Source organism: Haliaeetus albicilla, chromosome 21 (genome assembly GCF_947461875.1).
Source record: "Haliaeetus albicilla chromosome 21, bHalAlb1.1, whole genome shotgun sequence".
NCBI classification, from domain to species: domain Eukaryota; kingdom Metazoa; phylum Chordata; class Aves; order Accipitriformes; family Accipitridae; genus Haliaeetus; species Haliaeetus albicilla.
In genome coordinates this window covers 3,695,289-3,721,918 of record NC_091503.1, presented here as the reverse complement: position 1 = coordinate 3,721,918, position 26,630 = coordinate 3,695,289, and the positions used below count along the sequence as shown (strand labels likewise).

At 39.7% G+C, this 26,630-nt stretch overlaps 1 protein-coding gene across 7 annotated transcripts in view; it reads right to left on the bottom strand.

Moving 5' to 3' along the window:
* TRIO (trio Rho guanine nucleotide exchange factor) overlaps nucleotides 1-26,630 on the bottom strand; it is a 256,831-nt gene that overhangs the window by 88,237 nt on the left and 141,964 nt on the right. For all 7 annotated transcript variants that reach the window (XM_069808876.1, XM_069808875.1, XM_069808874.1 and 4 more), the window contains exons 16-28: nucleotides 22,644-22,763; nucleotides 20,973-21,164; nucleotides 19,605-19,754; nucleotides 16,634-16,748; nucleotides 11,913-12,028; nucleotides 8,516-8,638; nucleotides 6,426-6,620; nucleotides 6,198-6,313; nucleotides 5,583-5,649; nucleotides 4,693-4,802; nucleotides 3,578-3,647; nucleotides 3,025-3,114; nucleotides 993-1,085 (exon numbers count right to left, since the gene is read on the bottom strand). In XM_069808876.1, the coding sequence (XP_069664977.1) occupies nucleotides 993-1,085; nucleotides 3,025-3,114; nucleotides 3,578-3,647; nucleotides 4,693-4,802; nucleotides 5,583-5,649; nucleotides 6,198-6,313; nucleotides 6,426-6,620; nucleotides 8,516-8,638; nucleotides 11,913-12,028; nucleotides 16,634-16,748; nucleotides 19,605-19,754; nucleotides 20,973-21,164; nucleotides 22,644-22,763 (1,557 nt within the window). The remainder of the gene's footprint in view (nucleotides 1-992; nucleotides 1,086-3,024; nucleotides 3,115-3,577; nucleotides 3,648-4,692; nucleotides 4,803-5,582; nucleotides 5,650-6,197; nucleotides 6,314-6,425; nucleotides 6,621-8,515; nucleotides 8,639-11,912; nucleotides 12,029-16,633; nucleotides 16,749-19,604; nucleotides 19,755-20,972; nucleotides 21,165-22,643; nucleotides 22,764-26,630) is intronic.

The following is a 26,630-nucleotide window of genomic DNA, read 5'->3' as shown; positions in this document are numbered from 1 at the left end:
ATCTATCCCATCACTTCAATTATGTAGCGGCTATAGCATATTTAAATTAAAAAAAAATAATTGTTGGAATAAATACCCCAAAATTTCTGAAACAGCACAGCCTAGAGAATTTCTGTAAGTTACAACTTACAACTTCAGTTGCACCTTTTTGCAAGGGGAGAACAGACAATATGTTTCAGTTAAAAATGACAGACTTGTTTCCATCCAACTTGACCTGAAATAGCCTGCAATGTTTTTCAGAGATTTTAAAAACAACCATCCATGGCAGTTCTCAAGTAAAAAGGGGAGACACAGATCAGTTACAGTACTTTTGTAGGCAGCTATTGCAAAACAAGCAATGCCACCTAACAGAGACCCAGCACAGTTCACGAACACTGCTGCTCAGTCAACAAGACATCTGTCCACTGAGTGAAAGCTCTAACTACAGGTTTCCAAAAGTTTTGTTTATTTTAACAGTTACTACTTACTTGACATTTCCATGCAACGCTACAAGTAACAACTGTTTGTGCAACAGCTGTACAGGTACTCAGTGAGTGTGTGTATATATACACACACATCTACATTAATATATTTTATAAATATTTTATATTATAGTTTTATATAAATAAATCTATAAAATGTATATATTTTACAGTACTTAATACCATAAACATAGCTAATGGCTTGCCAAAATTTGTTGCAGGAACCATTACAAAAATGTGCCTGTCTATATGGCCATGAATTACTTTTTTGCTCTGGAAATGCAAATTATATTTTCTCAGTAAACATTAGTAGAAAGGTATCTTTTTTGATTTACAGAAGTCTGGGCAAAAAGTTACTTATTTATGCCTTCTTTCATTTTCAATGGTCTACTAAAAAACACCGCAGTAATATTTGAGGCTGCCTAGGATGCTGTAGTCTCAGAGTGCAGAGTAAAACAGCCCTCCTGATTTCAGCAAGAGCTTTGCCTTCTTCAGAACAGCAGAATCAGATGAAGAACTTTGAATACTGACCTTTAAAAGAAGCTGGTATTTTGTTATCCTTTGGACAGGTTTGATAAGGTAAGAGGAGATAGAGTTGGCCAGTCCATGTCGTTGTTGTATCTCCTACATGAAAAAAGCGAACATTTGAGGACTGTGAGCACCAACACTCAGATACGGACAGCTTTGAGGGCTATGCAATAATATACATGAACTACAAATTCTATTTTAGCAAGGAGAAATAAAAAAAGACAGGATGACAAGATACTCCAGCCACAGAAAATAGTTGTGTTGTGCATCTGCCTGCTCACTTTATACAAACAAAAGATTATTAGCTCCAAGGGTACCTGTGAAGTGTTTCAACAAACCTAAATACAAATAGCAACGATTAGGGATATCAAACATGTGGCGAGAACTTTTTTTTTTTTTAATTAAAAATCTGTATTTCTTTTGTTACTCGCAAGAGAGAAAAGAAAACAGATTTCAGTGTTCCAGGGAACAGCCAGGACTACCCCAGGAAGGCTGAGGTGAAGGTTTCTTCGCATCACCTGCTAGTATAACTGTTCATGGTCACAGAAAGCATCTTGTCCCACAAGGGGGAGCACGAAATAACATTTTCTAACGAAAAGAAAGAGGTTACCGATCACTTCAAAACAAAACGGCCACTTAAAAACAAAAAAAAGAATGTCCTCCACAAAGCTAAAGGAGGAAAATAGAATTAGATGATAGTTAGATGGGATAATTACAGATTTCAAGCACTGATCGTGGTTGAACTTCAAGGCCAGTGTTTGCCATTTATCACAGCATGGGATAGATTTTTAACCACATAGTTTCAAACAGCAAGTTACGCACCGCAGCTATAGGCTTTCTAACCATGATTACGGTATCAGAAATTCCCAAGACGGGATACACATGACTTTTTCACATGGTCCAGTGGTGGCATCAATGGAAGCTCTTGAAGTTACCTGTGCACAGAATTAGGTCTTCATACTTCTAATCCACCTTGGGTGGATTAGGGGATGGAGAGCTCTGGATACACTGGTAAAACAGAGGGAGCAAAGGGTGCTCCTTTGGAGGTGGCAGCAAGAACTTACTTCTAACATAGTTTTAGCAGAGCCCTTTGTCATTTTCTAAAATAGTATTTACTAAATTTTTCTTTGATTTTTTTTTTTGGTCATATCTGCCTGATTTCCTGTAACTTACCCGCTCCTCTTAAAACACTGAAAACTTAACAGAGGCTTCACAGAAAGGCCTTACCTCACAGTGTTTAGAATCCCCATCTCCTCAGTGATAGACTTTTGAAATTAACCCCAAGAACTTCAAGGATTTTTTGTTTGTTTTTCATTACGTCCTTCCCTCTACTTCTACAAACAATTCTAAAAAAAAATCTGTAGTGTCATTACACAGCTAGTGGCTCAGCAGAGTGGAGAAAGAAACAAAAAGGGGTAGAGAGCACTCTAATTGAATCATCTGTAAATACATGTTCAACCAAAACTCATTCAGCGTGGCCAAAATTCCGCCCTAAAGCCTCTGACAGCTGCTACATTTTGGTCCTTTCTTAAGTGGAATATTACACATAGACCAAGTAACCTTGGGACTGAATAAGCAAGGTGGTTGGTTTAGCAGCTCTGAACAACGGCAGTCAACTGAATTACCACTACATACAATTACCATTTAAAGGTGCTCCCAAAATTTAACAAAGATTTCCATCTTTATGACATACAATGCAAACTAAGCACATCAAAATTCTAAGATTTGAAGAATGTGCTTGTGAGAGCTGAAGATTCATGTCTCAGTTGTTACTGCCAGAACCTGCTTCCAGTTCTGAACTGCTCTGATATGTGACTGTGACTTTTTACATTTGATTTGACAGGTTTATGAGACCAACTGAGCAATATAAGTTAACTATGTGAAATATAGGATTGATTTTCTTAAGCTGACACTGAATTGCAGCATTAGTACCAGGAAACTTGCATTTTCTTAAGAAATTAGGCACTCGGCATAACTGCAAGTGTATGATTCAAACTGCCAAGGCATACTTTAAAGGTGGACACAAAGTACTTACATCAAAGTATGCTCCTGCATGTTCTAGTATCAGCTGGGTAGAATCTGGCTTATTTTTACAGTAAGTAACGTACATTTGGAATTTGTCTGCCTGCAGAAAGAAATGCAAATTTACACAGGTTATCAGAAAGCATCATTTCTGTCTCAAGGTTTTTACACACAGTTACCAGAAAACATATCTTCTCTCTCAAGAAATTGAACTATGCAGAATTATTTTCCCATTCAAATAGGCAGCATAAGAAAATACATCAGGCAAGTAAGACTGAAAACAATAGCAATGCATGCAGAAGTCGATTATTTATAGCTAAGACAAAGATACGAAACCCGAATGCAGGTTTAGGCAACTAGCATAAACTTCAAGGGAAGCTAAGCATTAGCATCTGACAGCAGTGCCTTAATTTTTTTCTTCCCCCAGTTAAAGATACATACACTTTTACTCAAATTTGAAGGAAGAGGTACTTTTACAAATTAAAAAGGGACCTGAGAGCAAGAATCCATCCATTCATGCTTCCTATCTCCCTTGTTACTTCTAAATGTAAGTCTGACTTCATTACCCAAGTAACGAAGCAATGTCCAACATCTTCCGGTAACTGTTCATATTTTTCCAGCTCCTTCAGGAATATGCTATGGGTAGAAGAGAAACAAATAGTACAAGGCACATGAAACATTTTCATTAGAGCAGCTGATATTGATCTACTGTCTATGAATAAAAGCTGTTAGAAAACTTGCTGTAATTCATACCAACAGCATGAATTAAAAAAATAAAGAGAACAGTAATAGACAAAAATGTGTAATAACAGAACTAATATAAAATGTAATTCAATACAAATTCTGATGTGAAGATCAGAAATTGATCCAGCAGACATGCAGTTAACACATAAGAGTACACAAAAATTTAATAACTGCTGTTGTTCTCCTTCAAGAAGCTTTCCTACTGTTTCAGTTCCAAGAAAAGCTTAGCCTTCATCTCAAGAGAAAATGGAGGTGACTTGCTTTTTGGATGCTCAGGTTAACAGAAAGCATACAAGTGACTGTAAAATCAGGTTCTGGAATATGGCAGGTATATTTTATTACTGCAAAGAATCAACCCAATAAAAACACCAACGAATTAACAAAGAGGGAAGATTCAGAGCAAGACTTCTGTACACAGATCTGCCTAGGAACCATTCCCAGTAAGAAGAAACATAGTGGACAAGCCTCTTTCATGCTCCGTACTCAAGTAAATGTAACAGTGGTGGGGCACCTCCACAGAAGCTTCTAAGAGCCCTACTCTTTCCCACTAGCAGTCACACATGGAAATCAGGAATGAGGGTTCCGGAGGAATGAGAGAGTCTTAAATTGATGTTTGTGCTATATCTGTATTCTGTTGAGTTCAGTGGTTTCCATCGCTTTAGAGCAACTGGAAAACCTACAGCAAAATTTTAATGTATTCAAATAATTTCTTAAAAGCTGAAAGATGTCCGAGGCTGAAAAAGACAGTTTCTAACAGTGTACCTACCTGGCTGCAGAAAAGCAACAACCAAAACAATTTAGCAATGCGAGAAGAAATCCTTTAGATTTTTTATGGAAAAGCGTCCATTATTCATATGCACAATATTTTCATTAGGAAATCCCTCAGGTCATCATCTGGAGTTAGCAGTAATATGGAAATGGAAGATAAGTCACTCACTTATTGTGGAACTCATAGATTTCCTGCATGTTTCCAAAGATAATGTGTTCTTTGTTTACAATACCAGGTGGGATCTCCTCGACTCCGCTTGTCATTTCCCATAGATATGTCTGCCCAGAACAAAAAAGATGCATGAAAAGTCATGATAAACTCTGAACAGAAGCACCCAGGTATCTGTAAGCATGCATTCCTGGAGAGAAATCAGGGAAAGATCATGCAGCATCATCATCTCCAATTGTGACAGTACCTGTTGTGTCAAATATACCTTGTGATTTTGACAGTAAAAATCCAAGTTCTAAAAGTGACAATTTAACAGTGTCCCTGAGACTTCATAATTTAAAATGCCTAGTGTTCTTGACAACCTCTAATGCTTCAGGATATTCCTTATCAAGGTCATGTCTGCAGTCTAGAAGTTCATGCTTTGTGCAACAGCTAACACTGAACATGACTTGCTTCAGCGTAACAATTACTGGGCACTTTTCCATGGAATCTCTTTGAATTTCTATTCAAAAAGTCAGCTAGTAGCAGAACATGTGATACAGATAATAAGAGAATTAACACAAGCTCTTCTCTACTGCCAGCAAAGCAAGTAAAGTAAACCCCTCCTTTTTCCCTCCCCTCTCTAAAACAAAAGACCCCACACGTTTATGAATTGGGAAAGGAGCAAATGCTGAAACTCAGTACTGACAAAAGCAAAACATAGAGGATGAATTCCGAAGTGGCTGTTATCAGATGTAATTCTAAGTTTCTTCTTAATAGCAGAAAAGATACTTAATTTGGTTCTATGACTGCAAACCACTCATGCTCGGCCGTTAAAGCCAGAAAGAAACAGAAAGCAATGGATTGAATCCTGTCTTCAAAGATTAGTGAAAAAAAAAAAGAAAACTTACATCCATGCATTCCCGGAGGTCTCTTACGTAAGCCTTTTCTGTCTGAATTAGCTCAGCCATAATGAACCTTAGGTGACAACAGAAAGAATAATCAAATGTCAGTCTGCTAGGTCATTATGAATGCGTAATAACCAGAATGCATCTTTTTCCTCATCAGCTTTTGCTTTTTCCACTGCTGCAAGAAAAATCTGAGAATTGAAACGTGAAGAGACACAACAGATGAAGGAAACATAAAAGGTAACATCCCTCCATTACTAACCAGTGCAAAAAGAAACGGGGAAGGAGATGCAATTTTTTCTCAAATGCTTTTCACTTGCTACAGTCATTTAACTGTTGTCCTCCCTCCTCCCCTTACCCATTTATTTCACATTATTTCTAAAAAGAAGAAAAGCAAGTTAAAAGAAGTCTAACATAGCTCTGAAAGTTTAAGATTCTGACATGCTAGAATTATCTGTGAGAACGAGCATGTGAATAAATGGCCATAGGACCTATTGAGTAATATCACCCTTTTTTTACCATTCCAATTTCTAAGCTGCCAGACAAGCCAAGACAGTTGTTTCATTATCAGGATTGATTTATGCATTCTCATTGATTAAAAAGAAATAAACTTATTACTCTTTCCTGCGGGCAGACTTTCGTTTTTCTTCATTAAGCTCATGAGCAGCATCGCGCAGTTTCACCTCTGACCCAGGGACACTGGCTGGGATTATATCCAGCTGCAAGCTTTTGCTCTTTATTAAAGAAAGGAAGAATTGATTAAGGAAGGAGACCGGAGAAAACGATAGCTAAAATCAAATGCAAGCAAAGCTTGTTTGTCTGTCATCACACTCAAATTTCTCTTACCGATTTATTGGAATCGGAGGAAATACCCAGCGCTTTCTCTAAAGAGGTCCTGTATTTCTCCATGCGCAGGGAAAAGTCTCTGTACCTCTTATCCACTGCTGTGACACATTTTTTAATCTCTGTTGCATGAGCATGCCCTTTTTCACAAAAGCCATCAGCCAGCTGTATCAACAACTTCACCCTCTCTTTGGTTTGCTATGAAAACAGGAAAATATCGAACAGTTAGCAGCTCTACCTGTCATGAAGGGGGTCATTTTGCTTAACCTGCTCCTAAGTGCAGTCGGAGAAGCCATCAAAGGAGCTAGCTTCCTCCGCTCTCTTCCCAGAACTCCTTTAAACAGATACCTTTTTCCTAATAAAAATAGCATAAAATGAATATAGGTTTCCTAGTGTTTTATTATTACATGACTAGAAGCAAGTGATTTTTTGTTTTTCTTTCAGAAATGTGCTCCATAGCTAACGCAGAGATGAAATTCTGCTAGGCAAGCTGAAAAGAGCATGGGTATTCTCCTCGCATCAATACAACAGGGTTTCATGCCAAAGAGGATATTTTGTTTATTACCACTGAAGCCCTGGTATTGGACCTGGCCCACAGTCTCAAGGATCTACCAACATGTAGACATCACTGAAGTGCTGAGATGGAGATAAGTCTGCTCACATGCTTTACACTTTAACGAATTAAGACTATATTCTTCAGGTCTTTTTTATATTATGTTTTGTTGTCATACAGTTGTTTGAGAGAAACTAAGACAGCAAGTAGCCACCACCAAATCTGTAACTAACTGCTTTTCCCAATTAACAAGCTGCCCAAGACTATGCACTTTCTTTCATGTATATCATAAATCATCCACACTGGGAGAGTTTATACCTCCACTTCTTTCTCTCTCTGTTACCATGTCAGAGTAAAGCGTACTGTCAGGGCCCTTGGTAACAGGGAGTTAAGCAAAACAGTCAATAAAAACTTGACTCTTATGTCAGTTGGAAAATAAATAGTGGTTTGTTTTTTTTTTTTTAAATTCTTTTTCTTTCCTGATGGTTCCTCAACTGAGCAGTTCTTGTCACTACGGAATTAGCAAGGGCTTATGCATCCTCCCAACAGGTAGCGAAACGCCAAGGGAGTGGCACTAACAACATCCTTTCAGAAGGGGCACCCACGTCATCTGCTGACTGGGAGGAAACAAGGCGGGCAGCGGTGCTCTGCATGCTGGAAGGCATCCAGCAGAACAAAGGCTGGAACAAAACTCGGAAGAAAATCCTGGTTTGAAAAGCAAAAGTGATCTCTGCTCTTTCTGTTTGTTTGTTTTTTTTTTTTCCTCCCTTCCCACATGTCCCATGATCAACTCCATCCCCACAACTCTTCTCTTTTGAGGTGGTCCTTCAGACAAACGAACACTTGCTTACTGTCTCGGGCTCTGTTATTTCTCTACGAAGACTAGAGAGCCAAGAGGCGGAAACAGGTTTGAACAAGTGACAAAACAAAACACAGAGACGAACAAGGCTACATAAGCTCAGGTACTTCAGTCACGCACTAGTTGCCTGTCTTTCACATGCAAAAACTGGTAAGCCTCACAAGTGACATCTGCATCTCTGTAGAGGCCTCCAGAGATCTAGAAGAACATAATGCTGCCATGGCTCAAAAAGGTACAGCAGAATCACAGAGTACTCTAAGAAAAATCAGTAACCTAACAAGTAAAGCTTTGATTTCTCTACTGTTTTCTAATTAAATCACAGATAAATAATAATATGCCTTGTTGTATTTTATATCCTAAATGAACGTGCAGTAATCCACAGACATGAGGATATGAAAGCAAAAATTGAAGGCCCTGCAAGGTTTGTAGGTTTTTTAAAAATATTTTAAAGTTATCTCGCTATGATTCTGTCATGAGAAATCAACAACACATAGGACTGATGAAGCTCCAGTAACAGTGATTATCTTCTGATTATCTTTTGGTTTATTCTGTTCCCAGCAGAAATACAGAGAGAAAGCCACTGCAAGTAAACAAATCTTGAGGTTTTTTTGGGGGGGACGGGGGGAATTTGAGTTGTTTGGGGTTTTTTTAATCTTACATAATTTTATTTATTTATTTTACCTTTGCTGTGATCTGAAATTCTTCATGTTCTTTTAACAGCTCTTGAGTGTGCTGGATGCTGGAGCCAGTGGAAGTATGTGTGGATAAATAAAACTCTCCATTATCATGAATCCATTCCAGAGCCTAAATAAAGCAACAATGAAGGAAAATGAAGAGAGAAGGCAATGTACTTTTGCCAGTAGAAACCATGTGTAAACAGTATTTCACAAACACAGATTGGCCACAGGTAAATGTTACTCTATGTCACTTGTGGCAATCATCTAATACCTCTACAATATCCAACAGTTTGTAACTCTGAAATAATTCACTTAGTCTGTTAAGCAATGCTTAAAGAATTAAACAACTGACACATGAATCTGAACACTTCAGGGAAATCCACTACTACAGGACTATAGCAGTCCACTATTGAAAGGTTCTAACTGACTACGTCCACATACTCCCCAACTGAGCAAAAACAAAAAAAAAATCACTTTTTTGGTGCAACACAGGACAGCTGTACTCAGAAACATGCATTTTCCAACTTGTAAAAATGCATGTAAGACTGCCAAATATGTAGGCTAAACTTTCCAAGCGTATAACTATCATTTCACTCTTTAGTTGACATGTATTCCAGCCTCACAAAAGTACGGTCTGTAGTTACATGTACTCCTAGAAATTAAAGCTGCAGCAGAGGAGGAATGGTGAGATGTATCAGTTAGAGCACTTAATGTATATATAGGTAGTAAAATACAAGAACTAAGAACTGCAAACTAAAATTGTTTCCCTTCCACGTCCTGGCACCTTACTCTCTCACTATTATGAACCAGGCTGATCCACGTTATTATCTACGTCTTACCCACATTAACATTTGCTGCCCTTTTAAGCATAACTCAGTGGTTGCGAGGAATCCTACTCTCTGGCTACTGGAAAAAAAGAGAGTCCTCTCAAACTGCTGCATAACAGTAAAAATAATGTAACGGAAGACTGACATTATCAAGTTATTTTTGCAGCTCTAATACAGGCTACTACAGCAGTATGCAGAGGCACATGAACTACAAAACTTCTTGGTTCTGATAAAGCCAATATCAGATACTAAGAGAGTTTAATACAGCCTGCTTAGAACTGTTTTGTTACTAAATACATGTGTATCTTCTGTGTCTTCAGTAAACACATACAGCACTAGACAAAAATGTAATACCCCAAGAGAAAAAGTAGTAGACTGCTAGTGGGTCCTCATTCTTACTTTTACCTCTGATACTTTCAGTTTACCCTTTTATCTATCCCCATTACCAAGAACAGGAAAAGTTTTATCTTGGTGGACAGTAGATACGTATTTTTCAAGAGCATAACCTTACACTGAATCAGAAAGGGCAAGGTCTGTATTGTAATTCCGCCAACAATTTAAGCTCATCAAGGCTGTAACTGAACAACTTTGGTTCTCTTCCTTCCACTTAGGATGCTTTTGTCTCTTGGTACAAAAACTAAAGTGAGTAGAAAGCTGTCAAAATTCAAGACTGAATGTGAAGGCTAGGATGCCATTTACCTAGTGACATACAAGTGCAGATGCAAGCCTGATGAGATGGGGGTGTACTTTTCAAGTGTCACTGATGGAAAAAACCCAACAACTCTTGGACTACCGTCAAGAAAAGGGACATTTCAACCAACCACCTGTATGATACCCCCTGTCATTCTAATGTCAATCTTTGTAAATGAAGACTGATATGGACAAGAAGCATGGCTATCGCTGACATTACAAACAACATTTATTTTGATACTTCTCATTTTTAACTTTTTAACCTCCACCTTTTTTTGGTGGGTTTATTACACAATGCTGGAATGAATGATAAACAAAAAAACCTCTCCCTTCCCAAATGTTGCCCTTTCGTAACTTTTTGGCAGCTCTCTAGAGCCACAATATGACAGAAAGTTCATCTCCGTGTTAATTCCTACAGTTTAGATCAGCTGTCATTTCACGTGAGGATCAGGATTGTACGTTGGAGACACATATCACTGTACAAGAACCGGAGAAATCAATTTAACAATTAGGTGAGCCCTTAACTCTGGAACGATTTAAGAGTCTACCATTGCCCTCGCAAACTACTATGGTATCTGCTCCCATCGCAGGGCACCAAGTTCTGAAAGCACAAAGCATGGGTCCTTCCATTTTCTAAACAAAAATCTAACTGAAGACAGCAACATTTCCATTTTTTGGCTAATCAGTGTGGAGTCCATATATGGTTTGGTTTGCTTTTTGATGACTGAACTGGTGACTGCTGAAAAATGGGATTTACAATGAAAATGCTGACAGATCTTTATCTCCAGTGTTTGACTGTTAGTCAGTAATCTCTATATAAAAGCAAGCAGGTCATGTGCTTGGCAGAGGTTGGAGTTAAGGTTATTCAAAAGTGGTGGGGGGGGAGGGGGCAGGGAAGGGGTGGTGGTGGTGTTTTAAAGAGGTATTAATCTTTAACTTGACCTCAAGATTTATCTTGCATTATATTCTTTGTGAAAGCATGAAAGACAGACTAGAAATCTTTCAAGAGACCAAAACAGACCACTAGTATTTAAGCCTCTGTCTACAATGGCTGTCAGAAAGAAATAAAAAATTACTTTTTTGAGGCCTTTAAAGTAGATCTCACTATATTTCACACTATGGGTGTTGTGTCATTCTCTGTAGAACAGGAACAGATAGCTTCCTTTCTTTGTCCTATATCCATTTAAAAAAAAAAAAAAAAAAAAAAGGTAGGAAAAAACCAATGCAGATCATTCCAGTTACTAATTCTGCCTTGGAACCCCTTACTTATTTTTATGGCTTGTGTTTTGATTAGTGAGGGGGATTTTTTGTGTGTGTGGTAGTTACTTAATAGTTCTTTCCAGACTGATAAATTCGACAAAATACAAAGAGGTGGATCTACCATGCAAGAAACCACAAAACCAAGTACACGCAGAACTGCAAACCCAAAGCTATTCAGTTATTATTGTTTAATGAGTTATCCAACTTGTCATTTTTCTAGAACTGCCAATCAACTTAATTAGATGTTGTTCCCCCCCCCCCCATATCTGAGAAAAATGTTGCTGCCGATTATTTCCCCGGTCAAATTAGGCGTGTGAGTAAAAGTTAACAAGCGTAACAATTTGTCAAACACAAGCTTGCAGAAATGAGATTCGCCAGTACAGATCAAGCTGGCAGAAGCAAAACACTACCTTTAAGTTACAGCAATACAGACATCCTGCCTCAATGGATTAAGTTGTTCTGTATTAAAGGGAAAGCAAGTAATTTCACTTACTTTTTATTTTAATCATTGATCTTTCAGCCATGTGAAATACCGAAGTTGATGGCAAATTTGTTATTGTGGGACAAGTCAGTGTATGTCAAGCCTCAATCACATTGAAGAGGATTTTTATATAAAACCCTCACCTGTTTGGCACTTCTTTCAAACACCACATACTGTTGGCATTGATCAAGACGTCTTTTACGCATGGTCCAATAATGCAGCACACGGTTCTCCCTCTGGAAGAGTTCATTCAAGATATCTGAAGAAATCAAAGTAGTTTCAACAGAGGTTATGACAACCAATTTTGAAATATCACGTTAAAAATCAGCAGAATAAAGTGCTTTGTATTGTAGAATTTACAATACACTTACTCTTGCTGTTACGGTTTGTTTTGCTCTTTTCCCTGATATTTATGAAACACAGTGCTCTTTTTTCATTATTATTTACAGAAATGTTGGCTAAAGAAACTAGAGATGCAATTAAAACTTACTAGTGACACCTTTTTTCTGTCAAATATTTTTCATAGGGGGACTGCCACTGCTTATAACAGAATTGAAAATGTAGCCTGATAAATATGGTTCTTGACAGGGTTTCCTCAGAAAAAATGAGCATGCACAAGTAATCACAACATGCTTAAAATCTCATATTCATCACAATAAAAAGTAACTTTTCTGAATATACCAGTCTCCTATCAAATATTTTAATAATTTAATACATATGGACAAATAAACAAACTTAGGTCACTACAAGAACAAATGCAACATAAGCAGATATTAAATGTACAGAAACCCAAGTAATAAAAAAAAAATATACACGATTACTAAGTTTGTAATTCCCCTGCAAAAAAAAAAAAAAAAATCAAAACCAACAGCAGTATAATTGAATAAGTAGACTTGTTCAAATACGAGTGTTCATTGAGCCTTGAGAGAATTTCCAGGTAATCAAATACTTAATTCCACAATTTGTTATTCCATTCCTGAGTATCAGAAACTGCCTGCCACTGAGAAGTCGCATCCAAATTCCACTGCTAACCTGCAATTCCACATGTCTGGCTTATAAATTCTTCCTGGATAGCAAAGACCTTCTGCTTACAACATGCAGAAGATTTTATCTGAACTCTGCTTCTTTAATGTTTATTGGGTTTTTTTTCTCCAAACAAAGAAATCCTAGCAGTTTCGTGTGAAGCTCACTTTACCCACTTTTCTACTTATACCCACCGCTGGCTATTTTCCGTAATTATGAACGGAGGCTATCAGGCGCTAGGTCTCTTAAGGCATTCCTCTGCATTCCCCTGCCCCGCTGTCCACGTCCACCATGCCTTCCATCCCAAAAATTTACATCTCCGAGAACCAGTTTGACAGAGAAGCTCAAATAAAGGGAACCTGAGGGGAAAAGAGAGCACCTCTCTCTGTCAGTGATCTGGGACCCATTACAACCACCCTGAGGATCAGGAAACCTGTCTGCATCGCTGCCAACAGCCTCCTGCTCGGAAGCGCCGTATTCCCACTTGCCACAGAGCACTGAGATCACCCAGGACTTGTTTTTGGTTGGAATCTGGTCGCTGTGGCCAAGGTTTTCTTCCCACCAGGCAGGCTACCCTCAAATATGCCTCAACTGACCTGTCCCTTAGCCAAGCCATGAGCTGATCTGCTCCGAGCCTCACCTGCTTTCTCCGTTTTATTTCTGCCTTATGCCACCTCCAGAAAGCTTGCTCAGAATCTACGCCAGATTTCAGGGCGAGAGGTGGGACACAGTTACCGTTATACAATGCAATACATTCAACTGGACACACCATATAAAATGAGACCTCTTGACAGCGATGCAAGCGGGGTAGTTCTGACAAAGAGCAAGCAAGGTGAATTCAGCTAATTGGAATGGCATTTGTTCTGTCAGGACGTGATACAGATGGCAAGCCAGTGAGAGATATTTGGCTGGGCACCGTTAATGTTACTGCCATTAATTTCTTGGACTGACTAGGAAGAGAAACAACATTCTAGAAAATACTCGAAGTTATAGAACATCAATATTTAATACCAGGTTTGGATAAACAGCTCTATCGCAAGCCTTCTGAACTACAGACCCTGTTATTATTTTCCTTTGATTCCAACATTTGTTAGGATTGTTTCCTAAACCTTCAGCTTATTCTCCAGGCTCGGAGAGCTTTCAGCTGTCTCTGTGCATCCTGCACTCTCTATCAACCTATCCAAAGATATAAGCACCACTAGACAAGTTCCCGCACTGTGTTCAGTCACAGCCTGTACAGCGGAGACAAAGGTAACGAAGAAGCACGCAAAATTAGCAGCAGAAGCAAAGATGAAGATGCTTGGTTCCTGAGCTTACAGCTATCATCACCTACCGAATCCACCTGCCACAGCACAGCTTTAGGCCACAACTCCTTCCTGAAATTCAGCTTTGGCACCGTGTCTGATACGGTATTTGGATACTCTTAACTGCAGGTCAAGGAAATTATTTACACTGGCATGAAGGGACAGAAGGACACCTCTCAGAGTTCAGTGTGATTCCTGTTTCCCAAGAAGCATGTGCTTAGTTAAACTTTGCCTAGATTAAGACACTGCTTTTCTAGATACCATAATCTGCAGCTGGGAATAAGGATCAAGTATGCCACTGAATGAGGTTTTTGAAAAACATTCAGCAGTTCTGCAGAAACTCAAGGGTTACTCAAGTTTTTAAAGCGTTCATTTATATACTGATCACAGTCTGACACTTTTTCAAGCATACACCTGAGTATGAGCGTGTAATGGTCCAGCAAAACACATGTAACCTCTATTTCACCAAACTAAAATAAACACCCTATTATTCTTTTTCTCTATCTATTTAGAAATGAGATATTTTTTTTCCCTACATGCGTATTTGAACAGGAAGATCAGAGTGAACTTTTAAATCATTTGGTCAGCTACCCCCATACCACTGAGACCTAAAAGGAAGGAGTCCTTGCTGGTTTCATCTTGACTCATGTTTAATTCTCAGAAGCATATATTACATGGCTTATAGGGGAAAAAGCGTTAGAGCACATCACTTATTTTTTTCCTGCTTGGGGATTTTTGTTGCTTTTTTTGCTGCTTTTTAAACACGTATCATTCATCCAGGATCTTAAATGTACATAGAACATGCACAGCACTATGGTTCTGACATATAATTATTAAGGATATTAGCAGAGACTTTTCTACTCTTCCCTCATCTGAACACATTTACCTTTCTCAGAAGGACTGTTTCTACACAGATTTCAAAACTGAATTTTGAAAAAGTCTTGTCTAATAACCCTAAAATTTTTTTCTCTTATACTCAGTAAGTGCAGTAGCTACAACTTCCTGCTTGCTTCTGCTTTGTTCTCTGTGTCTACTACTAAGAGAAGAGTTAAGTGACAAATGTCAGCACCACTTCAGTTATCGATACTGTCAGCATTTGTGTTGAGATTTTGTCTTGTACAGCTCTATAAACATTGATGCCTTGGGGACAGAGGAAAAACAATCTTTTGTCTTAGCTCTACATGCTCAGTTTCAACTGCCACAATCCAAATATTTCCTCAGAGTGAAAAGTACAACCAATACCCTATTATCTTTCCAACAGAAAAAATTCAACACAGGGAGACTTTCAATCTGAGTACTGTCAGATACATGGGTAAGTTTAACTGTTTTCCCCTTGTAGTAAAGTGAAGCAGTGAGCATGTTCTTCTCTAATAGAGCCATCAAGTAATTTAGAGTGGAAGTGACCTCTGGAGGCCATCTGTTCCAATCTCCTCTTCAACACAGGACTAACTCCAAAGTTTTTCAGGGGCTTGTTCAACTGAGTTTTAAAAATTCCCAAGGGCAGAAATCCTACTACCTCTCTGGGCTACCTGCTCTACTCAGCGCTTTCTCGCTCTTGCTGTAACGCTTTCTGCTTATATCCATTCATTTTCCATGCTGCAACTTTTTCCTCTGGTCTTATTGCTGTGTTGCCCTGAGTTTCGCTCCATCCTCTGCATAACTCCCCTTCGGGTAGCTGCAAACAGCAATTAATTAGACAATCAGACTTCTCCAGTTTTGAGTCTGTAGCATGGCCCAAGCATTCAGTCACAGCTTCACAACACGTTGAGCACAATATGACTGGCAAATAAATTAGTAAAATGCAATATTTATTTTTTAATCTCTGATCTCTTTTCTGCCTACCTCACCCATCAGTTATGCATACCCGATTAATTGCTGTACTTTTGTCCCTGAAAGCCCTACAGATTTCTCTCTCTACTCCATTCCCCACAGTGCATGTTACACTTTAAAGCTGCACTACACTGAATTAATCCTAGCAAAAGCCAAGCCCTGTGTCATAGTTCTTTCCTGCCTCACCTCAGCGACTACCAATCTACACATCTAACTTAAACATGATGTCAGCTATCCTATACTTCATGGAGTTCCTTAATACTGATTCAACTATATGAAGGGCCCAAGGGCATCATTCAAAGGATTATCTTGTATCATGCTGGCACTCCCAAGGAACTCACAGAATGCACCATGCTAACACACTGAGTAAGCTTACAGTGATCAGCTCTCATTTGGCTTCAGACCAGACATTATCATGCGGAAGTTTACTATCTTATTTTCTCAACAAAAGCAGCACATCTGAGTCTCAAATTGAAAGAAGATTAGGTGTAAGCAGGAGATAAATAAATTCAAAGCAACTCCATTTGGATATAAGAGAATTTAATGACTTGCAGCTCCTTCAAAGTGGGCAAGCAACTCAAATTATTTCCTGTTAAGCCTGACAGAACCCTTTCCACTTGGGCAGGCTTCACTCCCCCACCATCACACACACCATAGCACATGATGATCACATTCTCTGGAGAAAAAAAGAACAAGAAACCCCTTACTTTTGACTTGTTGTTCAGGTGCTTTGATGTGTGTCACCATCCCTGGCATGTTTACGCTGTTCCTGTGCAGGTATTTCAGGAAGACATCAGCATTCCTCCGAGCCAGCGTGCAAGCCTAGAGAGTCAGCAGTATTACTTTATTTGAAGACGCAAATATACATCCAGAAAGAGATGAAGGACCTTCCTCACCCCCCTTTTGTGCACTTCCCACCCTCTTCAATTTTAGAAAGCATTACTTGTTAAATCCTTCTATAGTAAGCCAACCCAACCATTGAAATAGTTTTCCCAACCAACAGCAGTTAATCCTTACTTATCCGTCAGGGGAAAAAAAAAACAAATGCAAAAAACCAAAAACCCCAAACAAAATGCTATTCCTTTTTATCTGAAGATCCTGAAAAGTAATTACCTGCTCTAGAGCGTTCAGCATGACTCAGAGCTCAGAGAAGTTTGTTTTGTGTATGTGCCATGTGCCACTTGAAGTTAGTTATTGCGTAAACAGAGTGCACGTGCTTACATACTCACCCAGATATTCCAAAACAGCCACCAGTACTTTAAACAAAAAGTAAACACTCCACTGAAGTGAAACCAAAAGTGCTAAAATATCAAGACACGCCCTTAAAATATTAAGACAAGGCCTTGAGAGCTTTCAGTCCTCGCCACTGTATTGCCAACACTCAGCTCAGCTGCCACCTTCATCTTAATGTACACCAAGTACTATATATGGGCTGGCTGCCTTATTTTTAATAAGCAGAACATGAAAGGCTACTGTAAAAGGATAGGTAAAGGCAGCATGGTTTGGTCCAGTAACAAAGTCATTTCTCATATTGTTTTAAAGCCAAGATTGTTAACTCATATGCCAGCTGCAGAAAGATCTATTTGACAGTATACTTAGAGCTATGCTAATATGTTTTTGATGCCAGTGCCAGCAATAGATGCCCAGAGCCTGGAGAGGGATCACAGGTCAGCAGGAGAGCACCTGAGGAGCAGCACAAAGGAATTCCAGCCACTCCGGCCAGTAAGTCACCTTCATCAGGAGCCCAGCTTAAATGCCTCTATGCAAGCACATGTCGCATGGGGAATAAACAAGAGTTAGAGGTGTGCACACGCCTGCAGGGCTATGATGTTATTGGCATCACGGAGACATGGTGGGATGGCTCCTATGACTGGAACGTTGGAATAGAAGGATACAGGATCTTTAGGAAGGACAGGGAGGGGAGACAAGAAGGGGGTGTCACCCTCTATGTCAATGACCAGCTGGACTGCACAGAGGTCCGCCTGGGGATGGATGAGGAGCCAACTGAGAGCTTCTGGGTCAGGATGAAAAGGAGGGCAGGGACAGGTGACATTATGGTGGGGGTCTGCTACGGGCCACCCGAGCAGGAAGACCGAGCAAATGAGGCCCTCTTTCTATAGACAGATAGGAGCAGCCTTACATTCACAAGCCCTGGTCCTCATGGGGGACTTCAACCACCCCAATGTCTGTTGGAGGGACAACGCAGTGGGGCATCAGCAGTCCAGGAGGTTCCTGGAATGCGTTGATGACAACTTCCTTCTCCAAGTGATAAAGGAGCCAACGAGGAGAGGTGCTATGCTGGACCTTGTTCTCATCAATAAGGAGGGGCTGGTGGGGAACATGAAGCTCAAGGGCAGCCTTGGCTGCAGTGACCATGAAATGGTGGAGTTCAAGATCCTTAGAGCAGTGAGGAGGGTGCACAGCAAGCTCACTACCCGGGACTTCAAGAGAGCAGACTTTGGCCTCTTCAGGGATCTGCTTGGCAAAGTACCAAGGGATATAACCCTGGAGGGAAGAGGGGTCCAAGAAAGCTGGCTTGAGAGGTGGGCCCGTGCAAACCTTGTGAAGTTCAACAAGGCCAAGTGCAAGGTCCTGCACAGGGGTCAGGGCAATCCCAAGCACAAATACAGGCTGGGCAATGAGTGGATTGAGATCAGCCCTGCAGAGAAGGACTTGATTGTTTTGGTTGACAAGAAGCTCAACACGACCCAGCAATGTGCGCTCGCAGCCCAGAAAGCCAACCGCATCCCGTGCTGCATCAAAAGAAGCGTGACCAGCAGGTTGAGGGAGGGGATTCTGCCCCTCTGCTCCGCTCTCGTGAGACCCACCTGCAGTACTGCATCCAGCTCTGGGGCCCCCACCATAAGAAGGACATGGACCTGTTGGAGCGAGTCCAGAGGAGGCCCACCAAGATGATCAGAGGGCTGGAACACCTCTCCTATGAAGACAGGCTGAGAGTTGGGGTTGTTCAGCCTGGAGAAGAGAAGGCTCCGGGGAGACCTTGTAGCAGCCTTCCAGTACCTAAAAGGCAGCCTACAGGGAAGCTGGGGAGGGACTCTTTAACAGGGAGTGTAGTGATAGGATGAGGGGTAATGGCTTTAAACTGAAAGAGGGTAGATTTAGAGTAGGTGTAAGGAAGAAGTTCCTCACTGCGAGGGCGGTGAGGCACTGGCACAGGTTGCCCAGAGAGGCTGTGGCTGCCCCATCCCTGGCAGTGTTCAAGGCCAGGTTGGACGGGGCTTTGAGCAACCTGGTCTAGTGGAAGGTGTCCCTGCCCACCAGCTGAAAGCTGCTCTGATGCACAGGCAGCAATGGCACCATGTGACTGTCACTTCTCTTCCAAAGCAGCAGCCTTTAAGCGTTCTTTAGAATGACAGTTGCTCAAAGCAGTGATTTCCAATTCCTCTTCAGTCACAGTGGGAGACCTGACATCTATTGAAGTTCAACAGGAAATATATTTATAAAACTGGCTACAATTTTATGCACTTGGCAGTATTCTCCTAATCACTGCCACAAGCAGTTAACGTGCCACTTCACACATCTTTGCAGTTTGGGACATACCTGTAGCTCTTGAATGGGCATTGCTGCTTTCCACATACATTTTAGCACTGTAAGACTGAGCATATGACTGCATGCTTTCCAAGACACAGAAGACCACAAAAAAATGGCAAACCTTACCTTCAGGAACGCCTCCTTCTGTTCCAGGTGTTTGCTTATCATGGGAGTAACATGATCTGTTTCAGAGTTGGGACCCAGTTTGTCTGCTCCCCCACACCAGTCTTCTTCTCGCTTGTATTCTTGCTCCAGGCTTTCCAGCACGCTGCACACCTATCAGGAAAAAGGAATCCAACTCAAATGTAATTCAGTAAGACAAATATTCAAAATTCAAGCCAAAAAACCCAGAAAACCAATCTACCCCTTACATATACCTTACCATATACCTCAGAAGACATGTTTTGACTGGGACTTAAGAGAAGGCAACAAACTTTGGCTGTAGGTTTGAAAGCACTGGCCTGCTCACGTGGACTTGCTCAGAAGGCTATCCCTAAAGTTGCTCATCTTTCTCTGCCTCTGTGACTGCATAGTTCAGGATGGGTTTAAGATATGATGGCAGAAGCAGCAACCCTGCCAACCTTCCCCCTAACTGTTCTGTGGACAAGTAGGATGAAGCTGATTTTTCTCTGACTCCCACACAAAAACCAGAATTAGCCATCTGAAGTTCTTCTATTAAAACCTCTGTGTAACTTTTTTATGGTTTAAGCAAAACCTCTTGAAACAAACAGAAATCCAACTAAGCACAGTATATTTCATCTTGGAAATGTTTTACAAGACTTTTCTCAACTGAAAATAAGAATCTGAGGAATATTAAAGGGGAGAGTGATAGAAGAGGCAGATGAAAATTTCAGTCTTCGCCAATAATCACTGCACTTTGGTAATGAACTTTCTTTGAAGTTTTTTAATTGAAGCAAGTGTAGCCACACCAATTACACTGTAATCTCTTAGCAGTTAGTACAATTTGTCTATTATTCGTTTATCATAGAATGGTTTAGGTTGGAAGGGACCTTTAAAGATCATCTATAGTCCAAACCACCACCATGGCCAGGAACATCTCTCACTACATCAGGTTGGTCAAAGCCTCATCCAGCCTGACTTGGAGTACTTCCATGGATGGGGCGTCCACAACTTCTCTGGGCAACCTCTTCCAGTGTCCTACCACCCTCATCGTAAAAAATTTCCTCTTTACACCCAACCTAAATCTACCTCCTTTCAGTTTAAAACCATCGCCCCTTGTCTTGTCACTACAGGCCTTGGTAAAGTCTTTGTCTTATAAGACCTCTTTATATATTGAAAGGCTGCAACACATGGTTTCTCTTTCTAAGGCAGCTGGTAAGAGGATTTGCTCTTTGCATTTTTTTGTATAACTGCAGTTGTTATCAAGTTAGTAAATATAACCAAACCTAGTCAATCATTATTTTAGGTAATGCTGTTTAATACCACACTGAAGAATTAACCAAGGCAGACACAGATCATGTAGCATTTCTTTACCTGTTCAGAAGTTTTATAGAAGGCAACAGAGGCATTCACAAGCTTGAGACGGTCCTCCATCTTCAGCATCAGTTGTTGCCAGTGGGAAGCAACCTTCTCTGCACACTCCCGGATCATATCCATATCATAGTGATTAGCCTGCAGCATTGCCTCTGCCTTCTGCTGAACCTGCAGGGCACTTTGATGTGTTTTCTGACAAAGGGTGGAAATTCAGGAGTTCAGTGGAGAACTTCAGTTCATTTTCTTGAAGACCTCAAAGGCTCATATTTCCACTGTATCAGTAACACTTCTACACACATGCATAAACACCCATCAGATAAAAATAACTGTCTAATATTAGTCACTGCATGACTTCACTATGCAAATACAAAGGAAATAAATCCTGTAGAGATTTACCATCAAATCAACAATGACTAGCAGTTTGTAAGCAATAGCCACTGTCTAGCATTAAGGCACACATGGCATATCTATGTTGCAGTACACTTTGTTATAATTATGAATTTCAGGTTGATTTTCTTTCCCTTCATAGTGAGGCAAAAGAACATGGAAAGAATGTATCTCATTTTGGCTTGATTGTTATTACTGTCCTCACAGCTTTACTGCGGTCTTTTCCACATCAGTGGTGAGCAAATGAAGGTGCAGGCATGCAGGCCAATACAAAAGACAACTCTCCATTCATTGTAAGCAAATTTTTAACTGTAGTTCTCTGTGTAAACATGTACTTGCCTAAAATCTGGAATCCCTAACTATAATAATAAGCATTATTATATCTGAGTACAGAATGACCCAGAAAACACAGAATTTAAGCTTCCTAGTTGTTTATTCTTGAATTGATGAACACCTAGAGGTCTCATGATTTTTATACTTAAGAGTTACCAAAGCTCTCAAAATGAGGGTACATATAGTGTAAACTGTAAAAAGACAAAAAAAAAAAAAGAAAGAGGGGAAGCATAAAACTCCACTGAATAGCAAATGAACATGAAATAAACATCAAAGAGTTGCTGCAAGACAGAGTACTTCTGAAAATAGTTTTCCCAAATAATCATAACACTGGTTATTCTTTCAACAAAAGTGCTTAAAAAACATATGCTATATGTAATCAGTATCACTGTAAGTCCCTTGATAGTGCATATAAATGAATAATATTGCATTTCAGTCAATCTTAAGATCTCTGCCTATTTTTTGCAGAGATATGACCAATCCAATAAGTTTAGTTCGAAGTCACGACAGGAGGATGGACACACCACCAACACGAATTTCAGTGAAACTTACTGTCAGACAAAAATGGAAATGTTAAAGGACCATATCAGAATACACAAACCTGATGTTTGCTGTTCCATTTATTCTTAACTTTAACGATTAGCTTTATACATTGTATTCTAACAAAGGGAAACACCATTTTCAGTAAAATTGCGGTGAGCTGCTATCCCTTTACAAAGATGCAAAAAGGTACTGAGCAGGTGTGTTCATCTGGAATTGCAACTCCAAAATGAACAAGAACAAAAAACCCACCTTCCCAGTAAGTGTTTTAATCTCTTTGCCATAAGGTGATTTCAACAACTTTTCCTAAACTCAAAACATTGTAGCGTGAACCCAGAAATGCTATTTACAGAGACTCATGAACTGTCATACAGGACTTCTTGGCTATGGTCACTGAAATGGTGCTTTTACCTCTATTGCATGTTGAAACTGCTCATGCTCCCTCTGTAACTGTTCTGCCTCCTGCAAAGAGCTAGCAGTGATAAGCCCAGCATTTAACATGGACTCTCCATTTCGGATCCAACCCAACACCTGTAACAAAAGAGAAGACCATGAAATATGCAATTCCACTGCCAACCAGCAAGAAAATTATCATGGCTAGGGAAAAAACCATTTAGGGACACATGTAGTACTGGAATTGATGACTAATTAATTTATTAATTATATATGTACAGTGAATTATATATTCAATAAACACAGCGAATGACATTCATTGTAAATTCACTTAGGTGACAACTCATATCTTTCAGTCACCTACTATATGCTTGTGGTTTCAGTTTATGCTCTGAACATGGCTGTGTTTCTGAATACCATTTCTGTCACCTGGAAAACAGGAACAAGTTACAAGCGATATTTGCCTAAGAGCCAGTGTCAGTGATGTAAACTGAGGACATGCAGCTTAGTAAAAAGTAAGCAAATAATTTTGAATACTAATGTTGAGAAAAATGTGACCATTGAGTGTCTTCTAATTGCTTAAAGATTTTTGGTTTTCAGAATGTGCTGCCTTTGACACAGGGCCACCTACTGCGTCCCTTACCAACTGCAGGAACATGCAACCTTAAGACCCCCTCCCAAAAGATCTGTGCCTTGTTCCTTACTCAAGACTCCAATCCCACACTTTCACCAGATATTTTTATCACCCTAAGTCTTCTTTCTGATGTCTAACACTCAAATCTCTCTTGCTTTAATTTCGGCTCATTTAATTTCTCCTGCCCACAACAAGGAGACACTAGCTCTGTTTTTTCCTCTCCTGTCTCCATAAAGAACATTACCCAACTCCCTCCTCTAGATTCCTCTTCTCTTGTTGACCACAGCCTCTTAAATCTCTCCCATGTGAAGTTAGCTGCCTTATTTTTCTCACTGCTCTTTTACGAGCTCTCTCCAGTTGATAACCATGACTTCAGTCAAAATTTTTCAAATACTGAGTAAAGCTGGACATAATTCACGTTATTCACTGTCGTCTATACAACTTTTCTATGGAACTGCTGCCCAGCCAGTAATTACCCCGTGCTGTATTTGTTCAGCTGATTATTCCTGCCAGTACATCATGCTCTGTATTTGTCACTAATAAAATTCACATCCTACTTGCAGTGCAATTCTCCCATACCTCAAGATAATTCTGAACTGTAATCCAGTGTCTTCTGATGAACTCAAATCCCTTTCCCAGTGTCTTTTGCCTTTATCTTCATATTTAAAAGCGTAACCTCTACTCTAACATGTAGATTTTCTGACTGAAAACATGAACCATTATCCAAATACAGACTTCTACAGATTTTTTTAAAAATTCTGAAATCTCTTTTCCAATCCAGTAAGTCTCTTAATAACTTCTGTTACTGAGTATGGTTTTCCAGCAAGTTATCATTCATGGTAACGTAGTCTCATATGACATTCTCATAGTAAGCTAGGGCAGGATAGATTGAACTAAACTATTTTAAAAGCTTTAATAGAAGGAAGATCTATGTCATCTGCTTTTTCACCTCTACCCAGAAGACCTGTCAGGAAGAAACAGGATTTATCAACGGGAAGCTATGCCTAATGAATCTACGTTAGCCTTTTCTCCTCTCCCTGTCACTGTTCAGGTTTAATAATCTACTTGTTTAAATATTTTTCCTGGGAATTATGTTAAACTAGCTGACCTATAATCCTCCCTCAGCTAATCCTTTCCCACCTTTGAGAAGCAGATGTTGAATTCCAGGCCTCCAGAACCTCATCCAATCTCCAGAAGTTTGGGTAGATAAGCACTAATGTCTATGACATTATTTCAGGCAGTTGTCTAGGTATTCTAGGGTGAATTCCTTTGGGCCAGTTGATTCGAAAATAACCAGTTTAAGCATACCTTCTCTAACCTTTTCCTACTAATTGATTTTAGACCTTTAACCACTGGTAATAAATATATTAACTACCAAATCACAGTTAGCTCTCGAAACTTATTAAGTACCAAAGCACAATTAGCTCTTAACGCTAAATAGTCTCTTCTAGTGATCCACATGTGACATTACCATTAATGTTACTGTGCCAGGTTATTATTAAGGGAATCAGGATGATGTGACTCTAGTCATAGACTGAAAACATGGGCGGAAACCAGAAGAAGGACCTATTAAAACACAAATCCTTCAAAACAAAAGGCACGTCTGGTCTACATCCAAAGTACACTCTAACATATCTTTAACAGCTTGAAGCAACTGAGGTCTAGCCATCTTGACACAACATTCATTTCCTCAAATTTGCATCACCACCTCACCTTCTGTCTTACGCTTATCTAGACTGCAATACTGCTGTATTAGTAATGCAGGTTTTCTCACTTCTGCCTGCACAATAAATAGCTAACAAGTTGGTTTTTCTTTTCCCCTGATATTGTATCTTTGAATTCTTCTATATAAATCCTGCAAGCCTGTAGAAAAGAGTAAGTCTGCAGTGTAGACGGAGGACATGACAGCACCTTTACCCTCTATCCATTTTTGCCCTTTCTGCACCTATTACACATAAAGTTGACAAGAAAATTCTTCGCAGGTTTTCTTTAAACCTCTGTTTGTCTTCTGGCTCTTCTGCTTCCTCCTAGTACTGAGCCTTGATCTACAGAACTTCAATGGCCACAAAGCAGAACTAGTATGGTAGTTAAGGGAGAAGCAATACTGGGTGTTTTTATCTGCTTTCTGTGCTTATTTGCTAAGAATTCACTAAGCTCCAAGTTTCACTACCTAGTACTGAAGAGACTGCTTGCAACTATTTGACTAAAAAACTAAGCCAGGAGACAGTTTGCTGGTCTCCATTATAGTAATCTGAGAGACGAACCCTATGGAAAAATTCCTGCAGTGTTCCAGTCTAACCTTTTCACATGACTACAAGCTCCGTATTTTTATATTTTACATATATATATATATGTGAAATACAATGACAGTAACATCAGTTTCCATTATTCAAATGGAAATCTTGTTAAAATCCTTGCCATGGTGACAGTATCCCATCTACATAACAAGTGCGCTTACAGCCAGTTCATCAACAATAAATCTCGCAGAAAACCACAGTAATTGAACTGGAAAACAGTGTGTTCACTGCTTCAGGCAACAAAATACAAACCAAACAGACTGAAGAGGAGGTTTACCATGTCATTTTACTCTCAGGTAAAGCACCTGCTGTGACCTGCTGAGCTATGAAGTTTTTCCCATTGCAGAGGAAACAGGGGAAGACCATGCTTCCTGATACCTAATAAAAACTAGAATAAATCAGCTGTGGCTTCCTGAAAAGGCAACTGAAATGACAAAACTAAGAGTAACTAGCCCCAAAGCATTCCAAAGGGGATTGAAAGAAATCCTATGAGACAATATAACACTCAGTTTTAGTTCCATTCAATTTTTAGGCCTTCAGGCTGGGGAAGTGTTGCAGGTTAATCTGTACAATGAATATCTGGAAAAGGAGTTTGTAATACATGAACACTCTGTCAGCTACACATTCATATAAGTTTGAAAATTCACGCCTATTACGGCATTTAATTCAACATAAAATCCCACTTGATAGAGATGTGTTCTAGGAATATAAAAAAGAACCTATTTTTTCTCCTAAATCCCAGTCCATTCAGAAAAGGCGGCTGGCTAGAATAGTATACTATCTATAGCTTTATTATAAGATGAACTCATTTTTTCCAGTGCTTTCTTAAAAATCTAAACTTGAAGCTTCGGCTTCAGTCAGGGCTAGCAGTGGTTCGAAAAAGTTACAAGGATCTTACACAATGACCTACAAACCATATACTAAGCGTAACATGGATATTCCTCTACAATCCATGATGTTCATCATCTGCTTGTATCTGCCAAAATACAGAACATTGGTTCCGCAAACACAGGTTTTAAACACGTGTGTCTTTCTCGTCACATTTAACTTGCATACAAACAAAGCCAGTAGAGC